Here is an 18119-nt window from a genome sequence, read left to right as displayed (position 1 = left end):
CTTCTTAGGTAGCATAGTCATTTGCCATTAGTTGAAATTCTTTTAGAGCTTAGCAGTTTTGCAGTTTTTATTGGCACTTAAGTTTCCGATTTGAATGACTGAATGTCAGGTCACGCTATGTCTGACTCATCCTTTGACAGTGGAAAAAAAAACTTTCAGCACATGAAGGTGGCATATTTTTCTTGCAAACACTACAGTGTTCTCCCTAGCGTCTAATTTAGTTGAGCACCCGGCTGTCATCTCGCATGACATTGTGAGATGACAGGAGATGGCAAGGGACGAATGGGAAAATATTTTAGAAGCAGGATCGCAGGTTGCGAGGGGCGAGACGGGATGTTGCCAATCACTCGGTGCTAAAGCTAATAGAGGGGATCGAGGCGGAGCGGAGTTCACAAGCAGAGTATGGGGAGGCAGGCTTTCGAGAGGTGGGTGTACATGGTAATAGCGGGTGCGGAGCAGCTTAATTATAGTAGCAAGGAGTATGGAGAGGTGGGCGGAGAAGAGGACGCTGTACATGCTAACAGTGGAAGCGGAGCAGCACTTCACAAGCAAAGAAGATGTGGAAGTGGGCGGGTGAGAGGAGGACTGATAAAAAAAAAAAAAAGTCTAGTGGAACCAGCCTGTCAGATATCAGAAAAAGGGCATCAGGAAGTGACGCCTCTGTTCTCAGTGTCAGTGCAGTCTGTGTAGTGTTGCTAAGTTTATGTCAAGAATAAAGTAGACATTTCCACATTATTCTCGACATTTATCTTGAGATTAAAGTCGACATGTTGACTTTATTCTTGTAATTTGTCATTAAAGTAGAACTTCGTAAACTAAACATCTTAAAATGAATATTTAGTTTACTAGATTTTCTCAAACTCTGTCATAAATTATGTAGTGCATGAAATGCTTTGTGTTATCGTGTGGTGATTGGTTATGTTGAGAAAGAAAAAGGAAGGATATGAATTGGGGTTTTGGTACGTCAGATAGAGACAGCACACATGCAATAAAGAAAGCCCGCTCAGAAGAACATCCATTTAATTCTGTGTTCGTGTCTCCGACCACCAGATCACGAACCCAACATTTACACAATATTTAAGTTAAACCTGTGCGATACCCATTCATACATTCAGTATTTTGGAGCCTCGTCACACCTGCCATAAAGTTCTCTACACTGAACGCACACCTGGGGACCCCTTACTGCGAGGGAGCAGCACTACCGCCACACTACCGTGCATGTTTAATACATGCTTTAATGCATTTCATCATGAAAATGATATCAAGTATTTATCTTAGCATTGTAAATGTTCAGAGAGCAGGAATATCATGAAGTGAATGCATTCTGTACGGCGATCCCTCCCGGTGCTTCCTCAGTGCAAGAGGAAGTCAGTTTAAGAAGCGCGTAGTAATTAACAACTCGGTCGGGGAACACTGAACACAGCTTTTAATGTACTACATTAGCTTATGATGGGGTTTGAGAAAATCTAGTATATTAAACATTGATTTTAAGATGAAGTTTAGTTTACGACATTCTACTTTAATGACAAAATAAACTATGAGAATAAAGTGGAAATAAAGACTTTAATCTCTACATAAATGGCGAGAATAAAGTGGAAATGTTGAGAATAAAGTCAACATGTCGACTTTATTCTCGACATATAGTTTTTTTTTCTTCACTATGCCTGTATTTTTTTTTCTTCACTGTGGCTCTAATATGCTTCCGTAGTTTTGTTAAAGTGACCCATCTGCCAATCCTTTTTGTTCATATCTTGCCCTGCCGTAGTGCAAGTGTGCACTGAATAACCAAAAGGCTCTCACTTTCCCACTCAAAAGTCTTATTCATAGGTACTTTTGAATTTTTTCCAAATGTTTTACCAACATGAGCAAAAAAAAGTGTTCAGAAAACAACACTGCTCAGTTATTTCAGAAAAGAGACACCACAAACTAATGAAGGTGCAGCATCAACTCCTCATGTGGCAATTTCAGACAAAGACATTGCAGACGCTGGTCCTTCCAGGGAAATCTCTTCAGCACACACTCTACCAATTGATAAATCTAAGCACCGTTTTTCCGGCATAAACAAACAATGGTTTAAAGATTTTGATTGGCTAATGGTCAAAGAAAATGGAATGTGGTGCTCATTGTGCATGAAATATTCAAACAAACATCCCCCAAGGAGGGAGTTACCTTGGGTAAACGTGCCATGCACAAGAATTCGAAAAGAAAGCTTGCTGGACCATGAAAAAAGTAAAACGCACCTTGAGTCTTCGCTGACCTTTTAGGAAAGCATGTATTAGAGCAAACTGCAATCAGTCAAATTGAAAGATCTGTATCTGTGTTAAATAACTTAGAGAGATGCCTTTGTGGGAGCTTTAAGATCCATGTATTGGTTGGCAAAAAATGAGTTGCCACATACAACGTTGTTTGAAAAGCTGTTGGAACACTGTAAAGAAATGGGTTGTTCCTTTTTACATCTCAAAGTTGGTAAAAATGCACATTATACTTCTGAAAGAATAATGCAAGAGCTGCTAGATGTTTTAGCATCAGAAATAAAATCTAACATACTGAAAAATATACACGCTGAAAATTTTTTTCAGTATTCTGTGTGATGAAACCACAGACATCTCAGTTGTAAAACAATTACTTACATTAAATATGTTTGCCTAGTCACTAAAGAGGTCAGCATTAGTTTTGTATCAACCTGCAATATGATTGATGGCAAAGCGGAGACCATAACCAACATACTGAGTGAGACTATGGACACTCTAGGCTTGAAAACTGCTAATCTGGTTGGACTAGGGTCAGATGGAGCGGCTGTTATGATTGGGAAACAAAGGTGTTGCAAAACTGCTTACAGATAAACCATCTGGACTCTTGGTCAACTGCCACTGTGTAAACCACCGATTGGCCCTTGCCAGTGCCCAAGCAGCAACTGCTGTACCTTATTTAACAAAACTGAATGACATCTTAAGGCAGCTGTTCTATTTCTTCCAAAATTCTTCAGTTAGGATGGCTGGTTTAACAGAAATTCAAAATATTCTGAACTTTCCCCATAATAAGCTGAAAATGGCCAGTGACACTAGATGGCTGTCTCATGACTTTGCAGTACAGTCACTGCGACAGTGTATGATGAGTGTCATAGCTGTGCAGGAAAGAGAGGCCACTGAACGAAATTACATCACAGCTGAAAGATTATGCAGATGTATTAAAATGTTCAATTTTGTTTCCTCTTTGATGATGCTTTCAGACGTATTACCTTTGTTGTCCAACTTATCTAAGGCTTGGCAAAGGCAAGATGTCAATCTTAACGAAATTGAGCCAATTTTGCTCGACGCAAAATTGTCCATCATGGAGTTGAAAGACAATCCTGGGAGATATTTTCAAAGCCTTCATCATTGTCCCGCAGAAGAATGGTCAGATCTCCAAACTGTTTATACACAGAGTGATGTAATGTCATTCAAAAATATATGATAAATACCTAGAGACAGTTTTCAAGCACCTAGATGCAAGATTCCCTGACATGCCAATTATTTCCAGCTTTTCAAAAATTTTCAATGCAGAAACTCACGATTCAAGTGAGTCTGCTGAAATTCCTTTTGATCATTACTCCAAAAATGGCAGCCCTCCAATTTTAAAATATGAAAGTAGCAGGCAAGAATGGACAGTTGCATCAAAAATGATCAGAAGTCAATCATACAAAGACTTCAGTCCAAAACAGATTTTACTTAAAATGGCAATGACATCAGAGCTCAAAGAGTCCTTTCCAAATTTAGCCAGACTAGCTCATATTGGGCTAGTGATCCCAGTAAGCACAGCTGAATGTGAAAGGGGGTTTTCTGCCCTTAAAAGGATCACGACATGTTTGAGAAATCGCATGAATCAAAGCATGCTAAATAATCTCATGCTGATCTCCTTGGAGGGCCAAGATCCTGGGGACAACTGGGCCTCTAGGAAGAAAAGAATACATATTTAACTGAAGACACCTTCTGCACATGCAAGTTGGCTTTGAAGAATATTTTAAAATTTTTCTTCATTAGGTTTCCTATACTTTTTTTCATTGTTTTCACTTTTCTTCCCACCAGCGACAATACTTGTGCCTCTTGGTTTGTCATAATAATTGTTATTTAAAATTTTTGCTAGGGTTGCAGGATCCTGAATTGGATACTTCTTACATTTAATAACAATATTCTGGCACAAGTGTCAAATCTTAAAAAAGGAAGTCATATTGAGCATCGGAAAACAAATTATAATAAACAACTTATAAAAATAGTGCACATTTAATTTCCCTGTCCCGCCCTACCCGGCTACTTTTTCATGCCACTGAAAAAATTTCTGGGGAGAACACTGCACTAACATATTGGAACAAGGATTTAGTAAAAAATGCTGACCAGTGAAATATGCTGCTTTTCATACAAAAGAAGTAATGCAGTTTGTAATGTTACATTACATTTTATAATAAGCAACTATGTACCTTATTTACTTAATTTGTGAGTAACAAGCAATTTAAGTTACTTTTAAAAGTAACATTCCTAAACACTGGCTACTATATTTGTGCAATATATAAACCTAAAACCTGAGTACACCCCCTTTTAATGTGCTTTTCAGAAATAGATTATATCTATATAAAATCTGGCTGTATTGCATTTGTATCTGGCATAAAATTCATCTCCAGTGTACTACTTTAATTGCGCAGCACAGTGCACCATAGCTACTAACCAATGGAAAATGGCTGCTAGCACTGACCCAACAAGAAAAAGTGAAAAGGGTGACAAGCCACATTCTTATAAAGAATTTTGGTGTTTTAGGATGATATGATAGTCTCATGAATGAGATGGTAGCTGACTTCACACACACCATGGCTGCCTCTCCACTCACTGCTAGACACCCTTCTATGGACTGCTGCCACTGCCCTACACAATTCTTGTCTTTTCCGCCGTCTTGATAACTGTGTTTGGCATTTCCACTCAAATTACATGTGAACAATATCCTTTCCAAAATGTGACCTGTGTGATCCAGCACCATCATCTTTACACAATCTCCCTTTTTTAAAAAAAACAAACAAAAAAAAACAAAAAACATTTATATATCATCTGATCATGAAAATCAAAGTGAGTGTGAACGGATGTGGCATGTGTCTGGATTGTAGTTCTCGCTTGACTAAGTGCTAGCATAATTTTTTCCATTCAATTCTGATTTCAGCCCTGGTAGCTTTTTTAGCTTACTGCGTGTCCAAGAAATGAAAAGCTGTTAAGAAGGAAAACAGTTTTAAGAGGCATGCAAAACATAATATATGCTTGTGAAGAGCATACATATATCTATTTGTTTTGTTTCTAAAAAAAATGTTATGGCAGTTGCTTACTGATGTACTCAGGGCTGTTTTGGCCAAATAAAGTTTTATTTCCGGCACTCAATAAAATTGACTTTGATCTCCTCCCCCCCAGTACCCCCCATAAGATGAGTGGCAAATCATAGGTAATTCAATGATTTACAAGAACTACCATTCTAGGTAAGTCTACAAACACTAAGAAAAAGGATGCGATTAGGCCAAGAAAAACTAGTTATGCATTCTTGATATTGTTGGGCATTTTCCATTTGCATTTATTGCATTAGGCACACATTTCTGAAGTTAGGGAGCAAGTCAATCATAAAATATAAATTTAATCTTGTAGGCAACCAACAAAATTTTACAGAAAAATGCCCATTAAGGTCTTGATCAGAGTTTTCAAGTTTTGTCCTGGAGAGCTGCAGTGGTTTCTGCACCAACAAATATGGGTAATTAGAAGCAAAAAGCCAGTTATTGCTGATAAGTAGCCTTCTTATTTAATTGTACGGCTTGTTAGTACTTTAAGGTTAGTAGCTATACTGCACTGTGCAAATAAACTCAGGTGGTCATGGGAGACACATTTTAATGCCAGGAACAGCCATATTTTATATAGACACAATCTATATTTTTAAAGTTACTCTAATTCTTCATATTTTTATTTTATTACACTGTCAACCAAATGGCTTGTGGCACAAACAGACTCGTTATACTTAGAAGTGATAAAGTTAAGATCTATTTCTTTGCAAACACTGTTAAAACAGATTCGTCATGATAAACAAAGGGTTAAACGGAACCAAGCTAGATGGTGAGCTGCTGAGAACTCTGTCATTTGCATCTCATTATGGATTGGAAGTTTAAGAAAATAAGGAGCAATTAAGTGAGTTAAATAAAATGAAGCATTAAAATGCTACCTGGTTAATAACTAGAAGCTAATTATTGCTATAGAAACAGTTAAGAAATTGGTTTAGAAGAATAACTTGCAGTCTCTTCATTCCTGCGGGGCCAAACTTGAAGACTCCTGACCTAGTGCATTTAACACCATATAATCTCCTATGATAGATATTCCAAGAGGAATCAATGCTTGGTGCAAATGTTAAGTACCAGAAAAATAAATCATAACAAATGAATGCAATTATAGTGAAATATGTATCACTAACCTTTACAACCTGAGGTGTCTGCAACAAAGATAACTCTGAAGCCAATAAATTATTTTTGAGGTAGCTGAATTTTCTTGAGCTTGACATTCCTGAATCAAATGCATTTTGTGCTGGTGAGACCTTAGGTGGGGACTGCAGGCTGTTCAGCTCTTCCGGCAAAGCATCAGTTGTTGGACGAACCACTAAATCAAGTAACCTAGGAGAAAGGAATTTTGGATGCCAATTCATTATCAGAAGTATCACTGCTGTAATTTCAATGGGAAGGCCAATGCTTCTGAAGCTAATATATAAAGATGGCCAACAAAGCAGAGGTCCTGTGCTCTGCATAGGATACACGTGTAGATTTGGTATGTAGACAGAAAATAATTGCTACAGCTAGCTTTCACAAAGAACAAAACAGAACTTAATAATCGTGACACATTTTAGTGTATACTCTAGTTATTGGCCAATCAGTACACTGCAGGAGGCCGTTTCAAGCCAACACAGCTGATAAGTTATGGTAAGATGGTCTTCTGAAGGACACAAAATTAAACTATAAATACTAACATTATTTACAGTAACACACACACCCACATATTTAGTGTATGTGTATATGTATGTATTTATTATATATATATATATATATATATATATATATATATATATATATATATATATATATATATATATATATATATATATATTATATACACACATAAATATCGGCATTACTTTGTAATTCATTTCAGTAAGATGATTAAGATGCACAGAATAGTTTACCAGAGCACAATATCTGTAATTTAGAAGAACAGTACTCCTCACAATTCCAGAAGTCTGGTTTTGAATTTAACTGTGTGGACCTTAAACTTTTATGTAGCTGTTTTGTTGTAAAAGATATAGTGTAACTTATTGTTTGCAATGCACTAAAACTGGTCTTTAATAAATAACTCTTAATAATTACTTATTGATATATTGCAACTAAAGTGCCCTCTTAAAATATTGCAAACTCTTTAGAAGAATTCTGGAAATGAAAATGATACTATTTGGTGACAACTAGTGAATATATGCCTAGAGAAAGAAAGACTAAACAGGGTGGGTTTATCATACTTTTGGTTTACTTGGTTCTCAAAAACAAAGAAAACACTGTAGGTGGAAAAACTTAAATTCAATTAGATGTCAAAAAATGTTAAAAATAAAGTTTTCAATATTCAGACAAATAATTAATACTGCATACAGCCTTAATATTTCAGCAAGCAGTGATGAGAAACACCACACTAAATGAAACAAGAACTTCTTACAGCAAAAGGAGAATGAACTATTTTTGATTGGTTAATTATCTCTCTAGATATTATTTTTAATATGAGAACATTTTAAATATACAGTGCAGGTAAGAAAACCTGTTTACAGTAGGGACAATTTTCAAAACTAACAATGAATAATTTTTTAGACGGGCACAGAAAATATCAGGCAAATATATCTGTCCAAACATCTGCATGTGTACTATTCTTTTAATTCAATGGTAATGCAAATGAAATTGTCATTGGATCAATCATTTTCAGCAAGTAGCTGTTATCAGAACAGAAGGCATGTAGAATTAAAACCACCTTGTATATAAGCATATGTTTGTTTATGCTGCAAGTTTTATCACAGTTAGTGTTTCTTTTTTTCATAAAATATTTAACTCTTAGGGCGGATGTCAACTTTTGTCTTTGACAGGAGGGGTTGAGGGTGAATGTCGACAAAAGTCGACATCCAGGGATAGAGGGCGACAATCAGCTGTTAGTGGCAACAAAACTCACTGTCACGTCACAGGCATTCCCTCTGTGCTTGGAGGAATGCTAGACTCATTGACTCGGCAACAAATCCTTGCGTGTGAGTGAGTTGCGAAATGTAAACAAAGGCAAGATGGCATCGACATGTCACAAGGGAGCGAAGCGAGTGCAGAAAAGAAAACACTCGGCAGACGATGTTTTGCGCATTATTGCGGAGTCGGACTCTGATTTTTCAGAATCGGATTTTATTGACAGTAATAAGGAGATTGAGCAAGAGAGTGAGAAGCCAGCATCAGCTGATCGGACACTAGCCGATGCCGCGCCAGCTGAGCGCATTTGCGCAGCCGATGCATCTACGGCAAGGTTCGCGTGGGAGGAATACACAGACATTGATCCGTGGGAGCCGAACTGGCTACCGGACTTCACAAGATGGCACGGCTTGCTGTTGGACACGACAGATCACCACCTGCTGGACTACTTCAGGCTGCTCTCTCCTGATGCTGCTTTTCAGCTACTGTCAGACGAGACAAACAGGTAGGCAGAGAAATTTTTTGAATCGCGGGCTGCACTTGCATCGCATTCTCGTTTTTCAAAGTGGAAACCCACAACAAAAGACGAGATGAAGGGTGCTGTGGCATTACAAATAGAGATGGAACAGAACTGGTGATATAACTTCAGGGAGCACTGGTCCAAACGTGCTTTGTCCCCTGGTGGCTTTGGACAGGTTATGCAGCGTAATGATAGGTACGTGATGCTGCAAAGTTTTATTCACTTCTGTAATAAACAGAAGCAAATCCCAAGGGGTGAGCCAGGCTATAACGCCATGCATAAAGTTCAGCCCCTGCTTGACATTATGTAACCAACATATAAACAATTTTATCAACCTGGCCGTGATTTGTCTTTACATGAATCTATGATAAAATACAAGGGACGTCTTTTTTTCCCTGCAAATATATGCCAGACAAGCCCACAAAGTATGGCATAAAGGATTTTGTACTGGCAGAAACAAACACTGGTTTCTGCCTGAAAGTAATTAGATATACAGGAAGGTATTTTTTTCAAAGAGAGAACTGTCCCTTGACAAGTCAGGTTGTGCTGGAGCTGCTTCAGGGCTATGAACATTTGGGTCATGTTGTGTACATTTGGACAATTTTTATACATGCCCAGAATTGTTCATGGAGCTATAGAGCAGAGGAATTGGAGCTTGTGGCACAGTGAGGGTGAACAGAGAGACACAGGTCTTCACAGTTAAAGCCAGACAGGCTGAAGATGAAAAGAGGTGACAAAACGGTTTTCATGCGGGCAGAAAACGTAGTGGCAGTGGCATGGCACGATGGCAAACGGGTGACTTGTCTCTCTACAGTACACACTAACAATATACAGTATGTGAGAAAGTGCAGCAACAGACAATTGAAAAGTAGGCACCAAAGCAACACATACTGTAAGGAGTGCAATGTGGCAATAACAAATTGGCTGCTTTGAGCGAGATCAGACTTTGCAGGACTTTGCTATGTAAAATGTATGTGATATGTATGTGAAATCATATAGTATGCAGGCTCATACAACATGCAAGACAGAAACATTTGTCAAAAGTAAATATTTTTTGCTGATTTGACATGTTAAACAATTGCTTTGTGTTCTTTTTTAAAAAATGTTAGTTTTTGGAAAAATATTCAGCCCTGGGAGAAAACAAACAAAAAAAAAATTAGCCCTAAAAGAGTTAATTAATATTTAAGTTAGAGCACACTGTGCGACTAAGCTGAAGTATGTTAAAGAAGGCTACATTGAAAGTAAAAACTGAAATTCGTACTACATTAAAAAATCTAATGCTTTTTCAGTCTATACTTGCTTTAAGATTCATTGAAACTAATTTTTTACTTATGTTTGGGTACGTCTAGTTGAATGATTGATTTTCATGCATGTAACAGTCTTTGATGCAACATATTGAAAGTTTAATATTTGGCCTTTTTCATTTACCTAAGAAATTCAATGCAGCATCAAAAAGTAAGCCTCTTGTTATTCCTCAGTGGAATGGATTATAAAGAATGAGCCTTAAATATACATTTCTAAAGATAAATTTATGGCACACTATTTTAACAACTGTTTCTTTAATTGTTTTCTGAGGATATATAACATTTCACAGGGTTCATATTTAGTTACACAAAAATATATTTTGCCATTATCAACAAATACAACACACAAGAAAATTTACCTTGACACCATCTTAGAAGTCCTGGCTATAGGAGTGTCAACAAATGCATCAGGCATTTCCACTGTTAGTCGAGATGGAGTGGCAGGGGTTGGTGGTTGTGGAATTCGAGGACTATTTAAGGAAAGTTAGGAAGTTATAAGAATGGTATGACTCACTTGCTTTAAACATATATAATATTACAAGTTTTCCATGACTTTAACAATCAAAGCACAGATTTGTATGGCTCATCTCATAAACCTATGAAGCACGAGGGAAAATAGCTAACAACTGATGTGTAATAAATGAACACAAACTGATAATTATAGGGATGTGCAGTTAGCAACACTGTTAATATAGAACACCAAATTACTGAAATCAAATCAGCAAACAGTTTTATTTATGTTGTTTGTGATGTTTCTGAAATTTTACTTATGTAATAACTAAAATGTGCCAACTATTGTGAAAGTATACCAAATGCATACTTGGATGATATGGAAAAGAATGGGATGTAGCCTCCAATCAAGATTATTCATTGCTGTAAATTCAGTGACAAATTCTGGATTAGGACAAAGGTACAAGTAATTGCAAAGCCATTTGAGACATCTTAAAAACAACGGAATAAAGGCTCTTCTATGGCAATTCTGAAATAATAATCTTAGATTGATACAATAATACTATTATTAATACATTTTATACACAAAGATAGCTGATTTGCTATCAGGAGTTTGTGACATTTGAAATTTGAGTTAATTTGACTGATCCAATTAACAGTACTCATACATAACAATTAATAACCAGCTAATGTCTTCTCCAGTAGACTAATGCAATTTCATAACAGCAAATGTTACAAACCTGAAAAAGTGATTTTCTTAAAAGCATATTCTCATAAAAGTAGTAAATAAAAATATCCTGAATTATATTGATATTCACTCATTTACATGGCAAAAACATTTGATGTTTTCTGGTTTAAGCAGGGGCAGCACGGTGGTGCCATGGGTAGCGCTGCTGCCTCGCAGTAAGAAGACCCGGGTTCGCTTCCCGGGTCCTCCCTGCGTGGAGTTTAGATGTTCTCCTCGTGTCTGCGTGGGTTTCCTCTGGGTGCTCCGGTTTCCTCCCACAGTCCAAAGACATGCAGGTTAGGTGCACTGGCAATTCTAAATTGTCCCTAGTGTGTGCTTGGTGTGTGTGCTCCCTGCGGTGGGCTGGCGCCCTGCCTGGGGTTTGTTTCCTGCCTTGCGCCCTGTGTTAGCTGGGATTGGCTCCAGTAGACCCCCGTGACCCTGTAGTTAGGATATATAGCGGGTTGGATAATGGATGGATGCTTTAAGCAGGGTTTATTATTCAGTTAATAAACAACATTTATTTATATATATATATATATATATATATATATATATATATATATATAGGACATTCTCATATAACAATGTAGCTCTAACAGAATTTGTAGGTAATAAGCTGAATATGTGCACGTTAAGATAAATTGGGTAGTGCACAATGATAATGTCATGACATATAAGCACTACAGTTAAATCCAAAAAAGTCAATTAAACTCATCCATACATTTGTTGTTACCCACAGCAGAAATCACACGGATGAAATTCAAGCTCTGAACTGTATACTTTTTACAAGTCAAAAATGTGCAAATTTTAGGCAAATTTTTATTTACTATCAAGTAGTATTTACTACTCACACATTGAAAATTAATCAAAAATTAAGTACACATTAAGAAAAATTAAGACAAATGCAAAAACTATTTGGTCATTTTCAACAAAATCAAATCCTAGGGGTGGTACATCAAAGAAAAAAAAGGAACCCTTGATCTGAAGAGCAAAAAATGTTAAGCACTGGGTATCATAAGGTGGTATACTTAACATTACACCTAAAATGTAGCAGACCAAACTAAAATGAACTTAATAGGCTAATGTGATGTAGATCAAAATTTGTTTTTATAAATATAAATAATTACTTCATAACAACTCTTAAATGCATAAAATACATTAAAAATATTTTGTTTGTAATAAAAAAAAAATGTTTAAATACTTAATGATTAACACCTGTTTGTCATGTTCCAATACTCTTTCGTAACTGAAAAAATGTGTGGTTTGACGCAAAATGTGCTATGTTCTATGTTGTTTAACATATCTAGATGTAATTACTAAGGAATAAAAGCTGAAACTCTGATCTCTATTCTTATATTCAACTTTTGATCTCGCACACAAATGTCTTCAGTGCACAGCAAAAACAAACTGATTGGATTAATATTAATTAAAGCAACAAGGATAAAAAACAATATATGAAAATTACATATCCACATCTTGTATAATACTTGCCTTTTGAAGGGTGACAAATCCGTCTTTAATTCATTTCCAACCCATACCTCTCCAACTTTCAGCAGTACATTGTTTATAAAAGTTGCTCTTGTGAGGATATTTCCTGAAGCGGCTGGTTTTGCTACAGTAGATAGTGGTTTAGGCCTTGGTACTGAAAAGTCAGACCAAAACAATAAATAAATAAAAATAAGAGCATAATTAATTTTCATAAACAACATCTTTCCTGCATTATAATCAAAAAATGAAATTCCTCCAACAGTTCATATTACATGCTGGGAGAATAACTTATTAATTAAAGTGATATGTATGTATGCATGCATGGTTGAGCTTCTGTGCCTTGTGATTTGTCTTTTCAAATGAATGCCTCAATTGGCATGGTTGAATTTGTGTGCCTTATGATTTGTCCTTTCAAAAGAATGCCATCAATGTGCTTTTTACAGCTGTTTCAGGTTGATGTTTTACAAAACTCATGCTGAAATAATCAAACATTTGGAGTACACATTAAACTACAGCAAGAAATCAATGTGACCCTGAGTTAAAAGTGGTTCATTTTTGTTTGCATGTAATAAAATGTGACAAACATGACGCATTTAGTTTTAAACTTCCTCCAACACTCCCGAAATGAGTAGTACAAGTAAGCAAATTAGCAGAGAAACCAAAAAACTGGATGTTCTGTTACCAACCAACACAAATATGCAAATGACAGCTATTTAAATAATCAAATATAGCTCACCTTCCCAGAAGAATGTTGATGGATGATTGTAAGGCTTCGCTCTCTCTGTGGCAAGTCTTCGTTGGACTCTTGGTAGAATCTTTCCATACTGGTCCAACATTGAATTTCTTGCATGGGAACGTTCTTTAAGATGGGGATCTCTGTCATACTACAGTAAAATTTACACACATGCAGTTAACTATTCAAAACTGCTATATTACATGAGAATGCAAATAAACTATAATCCAGACCATGAAAATTATAAGTGAAATACAGTATACAGATTTGACGGAAGGATGGATAATAAGTGAAATACTTATCTTAGCCTGTTAAATTTTCTGTAAACGATAATAAAAAGATGTTATAACAATTACCATTAAATTCATTTTTAAGGTCTGATTAAGCTGCAAAGCAGGCACAAAATGGGCTCGCTGAAGATAATGAACCATAAGCATTTCAAGATTTTGTCCACCGGTAGTTCTCAGGAATTTTTCCAAACATTCCTAAAAGACATTTGGGGAAACAAATGTAAATATTACATTATTACACACATTTTGTTTACATAAGTACATACATTTTAACAAACTGTATAATATTTACGGATTTTTATGTAAAGTACAAAAGAGTACTTTCATGTTTACATTTTTTTATTAGTCCGAATAATAAAATGCATTGTAAAACACAATCTGCTTTACTGTTGAAGCACATATATTCTCTTTAAAGAGCATATCCAAAACAGGCTGTATTCTGAAGCCAAATTATCAAAGTACAAATGCAAACAAATCAACTATGTGTTTTTTGAATTAATGGATAAATGTTTTCCTTAGGGTGGCATGGTGGCACAGTGGTAGCGTTGCTGCCTCGCAGTAAGGAGACCCGGGTTTGCTTCCTGGGTCCTCCCTGCGTGGAGTTTGCATGCTCTCCCCGTGTCTGCGTGGGTTTCCTCCGGGTGCTCCGGTTTCCTCCCACATTCCAAAGACATGCAGGTTAGGTCGATTGGTGATTCTACATTGGCCCTAGTGTGTGCTTGGTGTCTGAGAGTGTGTGTGTGTGGGTCCTGCGGTGGGTTGGCACTCTGCCCGGGATTGATTCCCTGCCTTGCGCCCTGTGTTGGCTGGGATTGGCTCCAGCAGACCCCCGTGACCCTGTGTTCAGATTCAGCAGGTTGGAAAATGGATGGAAGGATGTTTTCCTTAATGATATCAACGGGTACTAAATTTCTGCTATGTTTCACTTTTTAATTTAAAATGGGTGGTTCAACAAAAGATAAATGTTGATATATTTTGCAGCCTCAATTATACTGGCATGTTTTATGTGTGTGTTTTTATTTCTATCCCAGATGGACAAACCAGCTTTGACATAGTGTAACACAGAAAAAAACATGCGTTCAAAAAATTGATAAAAATATATTATGGAACAATAGTAGGTTGTTGATTAAATGAATGAAAATGTGGAGTTAGCCATTTTGGTTGCAAACTGCCTCAATGATAAACAAATCTTTAGCTTTAACTGATCTGCACTAGGTCAAAGAAAGAAGAGAATATAAAAGACTTTTTTAAAGGTAAGCTTTAACGTGTGAACTATATTGCAAATTGAAGAATGGTACATATTGCCATATTAAACAAAACTAAAACAATACAGTCTTTTACCAGAAAATGCTAACAAAAACACACACACTAAAGTTTGTAGTTTCTTTCCACAATCTGGTATAAGTAGAAAGTATACAGTGCTCCTCACAATAAAAAAATAAAATGACCACTTTTTAATCTTAAGGAAATCACTCAGAAAGTGAATGCAAACAATACAGATAGATTCTGAAGTTTAAAAAACAGCACCCATATTTACAACATATGCAACAGCAAAAAATAATCTCGGGATCATAACACAGCAGAGGCACAAACAGGTATGCAATTATACATTTTCGAGGAAAGAAACAATACATGAGTCATGTTTTGCAATGAAGGGAATATTCAGCCAATGCTGACTTTCCTGTAGTGAGCTAGAAACTTCAATAATGTAGGTCTCCAAGCAGTTAACATTTAACACAGATAAAGAAAGTCAAATTCATTTATAAAGCACATTTAAAAATAATGGCAGTTGAGCCAAAGTGCTAAACAAACTGACATATAATTAATTAACAAACACACAAAAACAAAAAGATAAGGAAATTAAAGAACATTAAATATGGATAAGAAAGAAGCAAACAGGGTATTCTACAATGCATTAACAATACACTGTTCATTAAGGATGCATTCAATATCAATGAGGTAAAGTTTTTTGGACTATATCTCTTGAAATTGACCTCTACTTTACCTGCTCGGAGACAGTGAATGGCAGTTTTAAAAGCATCTCCATTAATCCCAAATCTTGACAAGTTTCAAACATATGGTTCAGAAGCTCTTCCACATTAGGCCTACTGGAATGCTGCCGCAGCAATCTCCATGCCTCCACCATACACCTGAAGATAGAGTTACACAATATTGATCACAATTCATCTTTCCTTAAAACATTTAGAAATGTACTGCTTATACTCATTGATGAACTAACTCTCTCTCTCTCTATATATATATATATATATATATATATATATATATATATATATATATATATATATATAAAATAATTCATTACATTTATATAGCGCTTTTCTCAGTACTCAACATACACACACACCTACATATATACATACATACATATATACACAAAAACACACACACACACAAAAAAAAATCAAGCTTTTGTATATCTTTAAGGTGTGAAAATTTTCTTTGATATAGACAATGTAACATGTTCATGGGCATTCACAAAATTGTGCATATTTATACCATGGAAATCTGTGTACGTACTTGATGTTTTAACTGCAAAAAGGCTTAGTTTTTTTGGAGAAAAAAAACATTTTGCTTTTAAATTCAGCACTGCACTAAAGTCTTATTCATGTAAGAGAATTATTTTTTACAAGTACTTATCTGGGCATAACTTATCTGGGACTACAGTGATCCCTCGCTATATCGCGCTTCGCCTTTCGCGGCTTCACTCCATCGCGGATTTTATATGTAAGCATATTTAAATATATATCGCGGATTTTTCGCTGCTTCGCGGGTTTCTGCGGACAATAGGTCTTTTAATTTCTGGTACATGCTTCCTCAGTTGGTTTGCCCAGTTGATTTCATACAAGGGACGCTATTGGCAGATGGCTGAAAAGCTATCCAGCTAACTTTCTCTCTCTCTCTTGCGCTGACGTAGGGGGGTGTGAGCAGGGGGGCTGTGTGCAGCTGCTTCCTGAAGGACAGGCTGCACGGAGCTTCGCATACTTAAAAGCTCAAAGGGCACGTATTGATTTTTTTTATCTGTCTCTCGCTATCTCTCTCTCTCTCTCTCTTCCTGCTCCTGACAGAGGGGGTGTGAGCTGCCGCCTTCAACAGCTTTGTACCGGCGGTGCTTCGCATACTTAAAAGCCGTATTGATTTTTTTTTTGACTGCTTGCTTTGCACTCCTTTGAAAAGGAAGATATGTTTGCATTCTTTTAATTGTGAGACAGAACTGTCATCTCTGTCTTGTCATGGAGCACAGTTTAAACTTTTGAAAAAGAGACAAATGTTTGTTTGAAGTGTTTGAATAACGTTCCTGTCTCTCTACAACCTCCTGTGTTTCTGCGCAAATCTGTGACCCAAGCATGACATTCTAAAAATAACCATATAAACGTATGGTTTCTACTTCGCGGATTTTCCTACTTCGCGGGTGGCTCTGGAACGCAACCCCCGCGATGGAGGAGGGATTACTGTATTCAGACATGTAATTTAAGATTAAACCTTGACAACCTTTTAATAGTATCTGAATAAAAAATTAACTAAATAAGACTGATGGACTGAATGGTCTGCTCTCACCTGTCAAACTTCTTATGTTCTTATGTCTACCCAAGTGATTCCACACAGCTTTAATTATATTGAGGTATATTAATCCTGTTAAGGTGGCATCTACAGACTCTGCAGTGAGTTTTGGATAATTATCATGCAGGTAATTGTATTGATATTCTACGAGCTTAAATGGAGCTTGTGAAAGTTAAATGGATCAGACTTTGATAAGATGCTTTCAAACAAATCGGTTGTGAAAGAAAACCAAACAAAGCACATTTTTTCCAAAGAAATGGATCAGCAAAGGAATACAAACTAGAATGGAAAATAACTGAATCATGTGACAGGTAGTGGGTACCTAGGACTCTACCAAATATTATCAAAAAACTGCCTAAATGGAACATTACGTAAAGTCTCAAACCCACCACTTGTGATTATGAGTCATCCATTTTACTTAAACTCCCTGGGCCATTTATTGAGTCCCGAATAAATTTAAAAATTTACCTGAAGTTTGTACATTTCTCGCCATGCCCTGTCTTTTTAAATTCATAAACTAACAAATCCAAACAGTGGGGATCACATTAGCTTATGAAATCAGCAAAATGTCAGCCACTTATAAAGACTACGTTTGAAAAGAAAAAACTAATTCTAATAGCTAATCTGCGGCTGGAAAATCTATGCATCACAGTTATAATTGTTTTTATGCTGCTGTTAAAGTCCCTGTTGAAACTGGGCACCTTCTTTTAAAGTGTGAATGATTTGGGGATCTAAAATGAGGGATATAATTTAAGTAAATACCTAGTCATGCATCAGATTCCT

The 18119-nt window shown here is 36.4% G+C and overlaps 1 protein-coding gene across 3 annotated transcripts in view; it reads right to left on the bottom strand.

Moving 5' to 3' along the window:
- Positions 1-18119, bottom strand: part of ahctf1 (AT hook containing transcription factor 1) — a 137845-nt gene that overhangs the window by 18946 nt on the left and 100780 nt on the right. For all 3 annotated transcript variants that reach the window (XM_028796922.2, XM_028796923.2, XM_028796924.2), the window contains exons 22-27: positions 15763-15907; positions 13824-13952; positions 13471-13618; positions 12738-12888; positions 10426-10536; positions 6463-6658 (exon numbers count right to left, since the gene is read on the bottom strand). In XM_028796922.2, coding sequence (XP_028652755.1) covers positions 6463-6658; positions 10426-10536; positions 12738-12888; positions 13471-13618; positions 13824-13952; positions 15763-15907 — 880 coding nt within the window. The remainder of the gene's footprint in view (positions 1-6462; positions 6659-10425; positions 10537-12737; positions 12889-13470; positions 13619-13823; positions 13953-15762; positions 15908-18119) is intronic.

Source organism: Erpetoichthys calabaricus, chromosome 3 (genome assembly GCF_900747795.2).
Source record: "Erpetoichthys calabaricus chromosome 3, fErpCal1.3, whole genome shotgun sequence".
Lineage (NCBI taxonomy): Eukaryota > Metazoa > Chordata > Cladistia > Polypteriformes > Polypteridae > Erpetoichthys > Erpetoichthys calabaricus.
This window is presented reverse-complemented; position numbering and strand designations above follow the sequence as displayed.